Source organism: Heterodontus francisci, chromosome 1 (assembly GCF_036365525.1).
Source record: "Heterodontus francisci isolate sHetFra1 chromosome 1, sHetFra1.hap1, whole genome shotgun sequence".
NCBI lineage: Eukaryota > Metazoa > Chordata > Chondrichthyes > Heterodontiformes > Heterodontidae > Heterodontus > Heterodontus francisci.
The window spans coordinates 207,290,865-207,300,695 of record NC_090371.1 but is presented as its reverse complement, the minus strand read 5'-3'; the positions used below and the strand labels follow the sequence as shown (position 1 = coordinate 207,300,695).

General features: G+C 38.8%; 1 protein-coding gene across 6 annotated transcripts in view; it reads right to left on the bottom strand.

Annotated features, from left to right (window-relative positions):
* Positions 1 to 3,728: 3,728 nt before the first annotated feature.
* fbxw7 (F-box and WD repeat domain containing 7) overlaps positions 3,729 to 9,831 on the bottom strand; it is a 466,837-nt gene continuing 460,734 nt past the window's right edge. For all 6 annotated transcript variants that reach the window (XM_068041005.1, XM_068041015.1, XM_068041025.1 and 3 more), the window contains one exon: positions 3,729 to 5,554. In XM_068041005.1, coding sequence (XP_067897106.1) covers positions 5,286 to 5,554 — 269 coding nt within the window. In that variant the 3' untranslated portion in view covers positions 3,729 to 5,285. The remainder of the gene's footprint in view (positions 5,555 to 9,831) is intronic.

The window sequence follows — 9,831 nt, the reverse complement described above, 5'->3', positions numbered from 1 at the left end:
ACTCTCTGCTTCCTGTCTGTTCACCAATCCTTTATCCATGCTAATATATCACCCCCAACTCCTTGAGATCTTATCTTGAGTACTTACCTTTTGTGTGGCACCTTATCAAATGCTTTTTGGCAATCCAAGTATACTACACATACTGGTTCCCCTTTATCTGCCCTATTAGTTACATTCTCAAAAATCTTTAATAAATTTGTCAAGCAGGATTTCCCTTTTGTAAAGCCACGTTGACTTGTTCTAATCATACTGTGCTCTTCTAAGTGTATTGTTAAGACTTCGTTAATAATAGATTTCAGCACTTTCCCAACTTCTGATGTCAGGCTAACTGGCCTGTTGTTCCCGGTTTTCTCTCCCTCCTTTCTTGAATAGCGATGTTACATTTGCTAACTTCCAATCTGCTGGCACAGTTCCAGAATCTGGGGAATTTTGGAAAATCATAGCTGGCGCATCCACTATCTCTGCAGCTTTCTCTTTTAGAACCCTAGAATGTAGGCCATCAGGTCCTAGGGATTTGTCAGATGTTAGTCTCTTGAGTTTTTTCAGTACTTTTTCTTTGCTGATAATTAATTTCCTTACTCTTATTTGTTCCTAGGTTACCCTCTTATTCTGGTATGTAACTTGTGTTTTCGACTGTGAAGACTAACAGAAAATATTTATTCAACGTCTGCTATTTCCCCATAATAATTCTCCTGTTTCTGGGGGACCAAGATTTACTTTAGCTACTCTCTTCCTTTTCATATATTTGTAAAAGCTCTTACAATCTGTTTTTATGTTCCTGGCAGGTTTACTCTCATGCTATTTTTTCCCTTTGGATCAACTGTTTGGTGGCCTGTTGCTGGTGTCTAAAACATCCCAATCCTCAGACTTACTACTATTCTTGGTAGTGCAGAACTTGAGTATTGCTGAACAAAGAGACACGATTGGACAGCACTTGAACAATCCTGAATGTGCTAAGAATTACATTAACAACTAATCGCAATGCGGCTCACTTACGCTTGCTGGAAGCTATATTCAAACGCAGGGACCTGTCCTCTGTAAGTAAAAGGAACATTTCCAGGCGTTGAGCCTTTTTTTGATTTAAAAAAAACATCAGGGACAATCGTTTCCTGGTGCATTCTCCATGGCAATGCCTCGACCAGAGTCGACTTGCCAACCAAACAGTACCCTTTTCTCATGCAATATAAATTGTTGCTCCCTTTGAAATTTGGCATTCTTGCATTGTTCTGATGAGTGCAAGACAAAAAGCTTCAACAGCATGTCTCGTTTTTCAGCAATACGCATTTTATGATACTGGAGTGGGATTTGAACCTTCTTACTCAAGAGTGCTACCAACTGAGCCAAACTATACTCATGATCAATTTACCAACTTACTATCTGAAAAGCAGCTCATTGCAGAATTTACCAGTATTTGGCCGATTGCCTGCGACACTTTAGCTTTCCTAAGCAACATATTCATAGGACTGCCACTTTGATTGTGGTTATCTGCATCACCTGCACCATATATTAGAGCCTTAAGCACCAACAGTATTGTGAAACCCTGGCTGGTAACTGATTGACATAAACACACAATTCAACTAGCAATTAGGTAGACCACTTTTGTGATCTTCTGTAAATCATATTCCTCATCAAAGGCAGTTAGGACCTTGGGAATCACCAAGTACTTGGTTCATGCTTGTTCTGCAGACATTGAAATATGGTACTGAATTAGGGTTGCCAACCCTTGCCAGTTGTAATCTTATGTGTAGTTAGGAACACTATACCTTCAAGTTTATTTGAACTACTCCCAAAGGCAACGTTCACTGAGTGTTAAAAGTTCAGATGTGGGTGCAAAATAGGCTACAGCCAATGAATCTAAGGTTGAATTCAAAAGGTTTGCATTGAAATTCTCTGATGAAGTAATCAGATTGATGCTCAGAGCATGAACAGCTTATTCAAGTCAGCAGGAAAAGGGAGAGGACTTAGACCAGCAGAGCACACCCAGAAAGGTTGATAACAAAGGCAACATCAAATCCACCAGACAAAATTTATTTACTCCTAGTTAGCTGAACCTAGTAGTGGTGGTGGTGGTGGGCAGGAGGTAGTTAAACTTGATATCTTTTTGGCCTATTTAGCTCAACTATTCATTTGACAAATTCAATGAGCCGCTTCACCTATTGGTCAACTTTGAAGTAATGCTGGTAGCAGTAGTGAAAGTCATCATCCATGCAATCTCAGAATTTTACGGCAAGGGGAAGATCATGTAAATGTGATGCTGGCAGCAGTAAAATTGATTTATTTTCTTTATAAAAGTTAGAAATGGCGAGCTGGGTTTTAAGGAGCTCTCGATGTAGGGATCTGTGGCGGGGGAGGGCCTGAAGATGAGCCGGTCACGGACCTCAATGCCGGCAGGGCCTAGCCCGATATTACTGGCAGCGGTGAGGCGTTGTGGTGGACGCCCGCCGCTTGGCAATTATTTACTTTCAATAAAGTAAAATAAGTGAATGAATTAATCTCTTATCGCCTCCTGATATCTTGCCACGATCTTCAGCCTCCCCGTTCGGGAAAGCGAGGCTGAACACTTGTGATGATGGGGGGGGGGGGGGGGTGCGGGCGGTTGGTTGGAAGGTAAATTTGTCAGTGCAGGGGTGGGGGGGGGAATGGGGTCAAAATAGTGTCATGGTATAGGGGATGATGGGAAGTGTTGAAGGTGAAAGTTTGTTGGGGGGGAGGGAGGGCAAATAATTAGTTTAGCTGTTATTGGGGGGTGGGAGAGGGGCAAAAGAGATGTATTCATTTATTTTAATTCCATTTCCCTTTAAATATTTAAATTTACCAGTAGGGCTGACAATCCTTTAAAAATGGCATCAGCACCTACGCACAAGCAGCTGGCGCCATTGCTGGGGACAGACACCCCGCCCCCTCCATGTGATCGGGTAGGGGGGTGGTGGGGGGGCGGTGGGGGGGCGTCAGCCCACCCCAGCCATGTAAATGAGCCTGGCTCTTTGGCATGTGGCCTGTTTTTCACCCGCCAACATCAGCGGCACACTTATAAAATTCAGCCCAGCATCTTTTAAAATCAGTCAGTGCCAAAAAAGACGTAACTGCACAGCATTTTTTCCCACTTACATCCATCTGAATAAGGCACTGTAAAAACTACTCAAAACTCAATTAAATCAACACTGATCATTTTCCCATGAAAGCAGTTCACTGCCAACATAAGAAATAGGAGAAGTAGACCGTATGGCCCATTGAGCCTGCTCCGCCATTCAATACGATCATGGCTGATCTTGGGCTTCAATTCCACTTTCCTGGCTGCGCCCTATATCCTTCGATTCTCTGTGAGACCAAAAATCTGTCCATCCCAGCCTTAAATGTATTCAACGATGGAGCATTCACAACCCTCTGGGGTAGAGAATTCCACAGATTCACAACCCTTTGAAATGTAGTAATTTCTCATCATCTCACTCCTGAATGATTGGCCCCTTATCCTGAGAATATCAACAGATGTGTCCTATATGCAGCAGCATTTAAAAAATCAAAAGCTTCAATTGAAAGTCATAAATGAGCATTTGTGAGAACTGATGACGTTAACTCGCATCATTATACTAGAATCTTTAGAGTAGGAATATAAGAAAAGCAGGAACAGTCTGTACTATATAAAGGCCATTTGAATAATTAGGAATATATCATTCAATACAAACACGAAAGCTAAACACGCACAACCATTTCAAATGAAAAAAGCACATTTTATTGCACTTAAGTTATAAGAAAATAAAAATTCTAAGTGAATCAAACCATAGACACAATCCCTTTAAGGTTCCTCCATCACTTCAGGCAGTTACATACTGTAAAGTAAAAAAAAATCTGAAATCTGATTTTTTTTGTTTTGTTTTAAAAACCAGACTATAAATTAACAGGGAAATAAAAAGAAAAAACAAAGTATCTAACTCAAGATTGTTTAGTATACAGTGTTAAACCACTTTCACAGTTCATGTTGCGTTGTGGATCTTGAATAATAATTAGGAAAACAATTTAGCTATTTTTGCTTGTGCTGTGTTCAGTACAAAACATTTGGTATTGTTTCGTCAGTAGCTCACAGCAATAACTGTAACAGTTGGATAAATCAATACTGTTTCCACTAAGACTGACCAGCAATGACACCTCTTATTTATATGCTCATCTCACTTAAATTTTTTGTTCTTTTTGCATTATGTCAGTAATCGTAATTGTGTTTTTGTCTGTTCCACCCATAGTCCTCACAATGAAATTCTCAACAATACAGGCTGAAAGAGCTCCCATCTGAAGGAATGTGTTCAACGTTGTTTGGAAACAAAAAAAAAACATTCCAATGCAGCACTTAACACTTCTCAATTTCCTTCTTGCAAGCAAATCACACTATGCCATTCTGCATCTCTTTCCTTCTTTCAGCCTCTCAGAGGCACAGTTGGCTCAAGTTTCAGTGGCAAATGCCTTTTTTAAAACTAAAAAATCATCCATACCAGATCAAATTTAGAACCAGAGTCTGGATGTGAAATGTCACAATAGACGACTTAGCAGCAAGTTATTTGGCCACTGGGATTACAGTACAGGGATGGGACAATTTAAACAAGCCCAAAGACTTATTTGAATAACAACCTCAAGAACTCCTCCAACTTTTGAGTTCTTTAAGTACTTAGATCACTCAGGATAATTTTCCTCTGAACAATATAACCCTCATTAAAAGAATCTGGAAGTAGTGGTGAATAAATAGAGAAATATATGTTAATACTGTGACCGATTGTTGGCAACATTAGGCTTTTATATATATATATTTTTATATATATATATATATATATAAAAAAAATTGTACAAAATTCACAGTAAGGTTCCAAATGTTGAAACCTGGAAGGACAAAACAGACATTTAGACATAACCCAAGTCTTTAAGAAAACCAGCTCTTGGCCTGATAAGCAGCTTGTTTAAAACATAGGTTTTCAAATAAAATTTTTACGCCTTGCTGCTGAGAGTTGGCTGCTGATAATCATTAAAAAAATAATCATTGCACTAGGCTTTGTATCAAGTCTTTCTGCACAAAAACTGCCCAGAGTCAAAAGGGAAGCCAGTTATAACAAGACAATATGTGCATCTGACCAAGTCAGATTTTGTCAGTTATAATATGTCACCCCTTATTCCCTTTCCCGGTGATCCATAGGTCTCTGCGTCTTCATCATGCATCCTGTTGCCCCGAGCCAACATAGTGTACCCACCAACAGCAGGGTGATGTACACCGACTTAACAGTTAGACAAATTCCTATTCCACTTCTTCACTTCATGTCCACATCAAAGTCCAAAACAAGCAGCTTTGTTTCTTCAGTCCCATTTCTACTTCCTACTGCACACACGAGCTTTGTATTTGATGCTCTGATTCTCCATACAACGCCTCCACTGCCTCCACTTTCCAGTGTAACCAAATTTCGAATGAACTCTCCTGTTTTTAGGTCCCAAAGTTTTACAGTCCCGTCATCTGAGCTAGTTATCACAAAGTTCTTGTTGAATTGGAGGCATGTCACAGCACTCTGATGCTTGTTAGGGCCTAGGGAGGAAAACAACATGAAATAAATCAACAAGGCATTCCCCAAAAAGCTACATATACATATATATATGTACACACCATCAGCTGGGTAACAACATCACAACTTCAATACATTAGCGGCAGGAACAAGAGTTCACACAGCATGATCAACTTTGAACTTGTGCCTTCAACTTAATTCCGTGTGGAAATTAATGCAATAAGACAGTTGGCAGCACTCTTGCCTCCGAGTCAGAAGGTTGTGGATTCAAGTTCCACCCCAGGATTGAACACAAAAATCAACAAGTTGACACTCCAGAGCAGCACTGAGGGAGTGCTGCATGGTTAGAGGTGCTGTCTTTCAGATACTATGTTAAACCAAGGCCCTGCCAGCTTCTCGGGCAGATGTTAAAGATCCCATGGCACTATTTTGAAGAAGAGCAGGGGAGTTATCCCTGGTGTCCTGACCAATATTTATCCCTCAATCAACATCACAAAAACAGATTATCTGGTCATTATCTCTTTTCTGTTTGTGGGAGCTTGCTGTGCACAAACTGACTGCAGCGATTCCTACATTACAACAGTAAGTAAACTTAAAGTTCTTCATTGACTGTGGTCATGAAAAGTGTTGTATAGATGCATGTCATTCAAGTCTTATAACGTGAATTTCAAATAATTAATACCAAACATTTCTGACAGAAATGTTGGGAAAATGACCATGAGAAAACCAACTATTTTACCACTATTTGGAAAACAAAATTATGAATTCCCAAATGTTAATTTTAGGATTTATATTTTTTGTTGAAAACATCCACATCACCAGTGATGATTTGCAAAATTAATCTTTGCTCATTCCATATTCAGAGAACATGCAGCTGAATTCCTTCATTATGTCAACCTGTACAGATTGCCACACAAGCCAAATTAGCCAATTAAGCCTGGTCATTCCTGACCCATTCCAAAAGGCCCTAAACTCTGAAGGAATTGATTTCCTACGGGTTTTCCTCGTGGCTAATAATTCCAACATAAACGTCTTCTTTAAAAATCAGTTTCTGCTAAATCCATGCTTTGGACTTACATTCTTCTTGGAAATAAAAACAATGCACGGTATTGGGACTTTGCAAACCACAGATTATATATTTAAAAACCTGAAATTAATGAGATGGCTCTTGCTTCATACATATTTATACATAAAAATACCTGTTAAGTATAATCCCTCAGTTAAAGATCCTGGGCTTTATAAATAGAATAAGGTACAAAAGCAAATAGGTTATGATGAACCTTTATAAAACATTGGTTCAGCCTAAATTTCAGTATTGTGTCCAATTCTGGGCAACACACTTTAGGAAGGACGTGAAGGCTTTCGAGAGGTTGCAGAAAAGATTCATGAGAATGGCTCCAGGGATGAGGGACTTCAGTTAGGTGGATAGATTGCAGAGGCTGAGGTTGTTTACCTTGCTGAAGAGAAGGTTTGAGAGGAAATTTGATAGAGGTGTTCAAAATCATGAGGGTCTGGACAGAGTAGAGAGAGAAACTGTTCCCATTGGTGGAAGGATCGAGAACAGTTGATTTAAAGTGATTAGCAAAAGAACCAAAGGACATGAGGAAAACACTTTTTTAAAATGCAGCAAGTGGTTACATTCTGGAATGTGATGCCTGAAAGGGTGGTTGGAGAATAAATTGTGGCTTTCAAAAGCACAATAAGCAGCTGAAAGGGAAAAATTTGCAGGGCTATGGGGGAAGGGTGGGAGAGTGTGACTAGCTTAATTGCTCTTGCAGAGTGCTGGCACAGGCTTAACGGGCTGAACAGCCTCCTTCTGTGCTGTAACCATTCTCTAAGTTAGGGGACTTGGCTGACTATTCTCAGGTAACTATTAAGTGATTAAATCTGATAAGGGAGATTCATTTTTTGATTGTTTCTTGTTCTAGTGTTGCTTTGCCTCCAGCTGATAAACTAGCCGAGCTGGTTTTAATTGATCAGAATACACCCTTTCTCCTTCGAGTGCACTCTGTTGCATAACACATTGGTGCAACATGCTTTCTCATCAGATCAGTTTCAGAATGTTCCATTGGTAAGATGATAAATTTCAATGTATCGCCAGTTAACAATTCTGCTTTTGGTTGTGAAGATGGGCAAGATTGTGTACACGTGCAAACGGGTAAAGAACAACTGAACGTACTTGGCATGGGAGACAAGCAGTTAAATTGGAATACCCATGCTCTCTAAATAAATAAGATAGTGATTTTTGATAATTATTGTAACCAGTAACAGGCAACATTTCAGATTGCTTAACGTCTTTCAAGAATAATACAAAATTTCCCAAATTTTAGTTAAAAAAGCGCATGGGCCAGATTTTGCTTGAGTGGGGCACCTTGACCTGCTCTTACACATTTAGGTTTTAAAATGCTTTGCCACATAGTTGTTGGAAGCAGGAGCTGATAACGGTGCAGCAAGGGTAACAGGACATCTGGGATTATGGTGAACGGGACAAACTGTGCATCTCCTTAACCAGTAAGATTAAAGGATCAGGAAATAACAGAGGAAGGACTGAAAAAGAATTAGAATGGATGAATTCAATGTCAAATTAGATACAGAGAGGGAAAGAAAGATTGCATTGAGAGAAAAAAGACAAAGGAGAAGAAAAAAATGGAAAGTTGACTCAAATCACAATCTCCTAAAACAATTTACTTATAACTGTTCACGTTCTGGGCAGGTGAGGTTGATTGCTAGTTATTAACAATTAACATTTGTTAAAGATGTATTTACGCTACTATACTTAACTTTCTATGGTGAGTTTAATGAACAATTAATGTGCAAATTCAGTAACTTCCTGAAAATAGTGTGAAGCTAACAGTGGAGTGGTGAAAATCAGCCAGCAGCTTGTGCCAATCTGCAATTCACAGGGTATCTTTTCTTTGCTACAAATTGCTAGCCAATTTACACATTAATAAACAGCATGTCGTTCTTACACCTTTATTTCTTCAGCAAAATCTCACCCATATCTTTCAACACTTTTACAAATAATATACATGAATTCAAATCCATTGTCTACCATCATGTCGCTATTTACTGTCTATGCATGTGGCCTACCTCCTACTGTAAACTGAGATTTAGTGTGTTTATTTTAAGGGAATTTTCCACACATATTTTAAGATATACTACCTTGTGGCTGACATTTTGAACTGAATGTATTAACACAATATCGTCATAAAGATAGAGGATAAATGTTCAAACCCAAGGCTTATTAAGTATATTTTTAAGGAATCTTTCATACACATTAATATTCAACGTGGTTGGGATCAGTGGCTCATTTTTCTCTCAATCTGTGTTAAAAAAAATTAACTGTTGTTACCTCACAGGTGCCTTGGCTTAGAAAGAAATTTAAACTTGGAATCTCCAGGCTCGTTAGGACCAGGAAAGCACTGTTCAGTCCATGTACCCACCTCAGTCACTTGGAAAATATTTAACATGTTTACAAGTCACAGATGATCCTTGTATTTAACTCAATCTCTTTTGCAATTGGTTATGTGATTCCATGTTAACTTATCATAAAAACACCAAATAATCCAAGATCACTTTGTTCACAAATTAAACTATACATTTGGGAGACCACATGTGAAAATTATGTTAAATAAAGCAACTTATGCTTTGAAACCTAGTTTGGAAGTTTAATTACTGTACCATTTTCAAAATGCATTGCTACTTAGTGATGCTGAGTTTCTATTTATCATCCAAGCTTGTAATTTGCCAATCAAACTTTCTTATTCAGTTTCTCTAGCATTTTTCAAGATTCAAATGTTCAAACATGAAGAAAAATTTACATTCATTTAGCACCTTTCTTGACCATAGGATATTCCAAAGCACTTTACAACCAATCAAGTACTTCTGAACTGTAGTCACTGTTGTAATGTAGGAAACACAGCATCCAATTTGCACAAAGTAAGCTATCACAAACAGAAATGTGATAATGAATAATGACCAGATAATCTGTTTTTTTAAGTAACATATTGGCAAGACTGAAGCCATTGTTTCCAGTCCCTGCTCCAAACTCTGTTCCCTAGCTATTGACTCTATCCCTCTCCCTAGAAACAGTCTGAGGCTAAACCAGTCTGTTTGCAATAAAAGCAAAATACTGCAGATGCTGGAAATCTGAAAAAAAATAGGAAGTGCTGGAAATACTCAGCAGGTCTGGCAGCATCTGTGGAGAAAGAACGAGTTAATGTTTCAGGTCTGTAACCTTTCATCAGAACTGGCAAAGGTCAGAAATGTAATAGGCTTTCAGCAAGTGAAAAGAGGACCC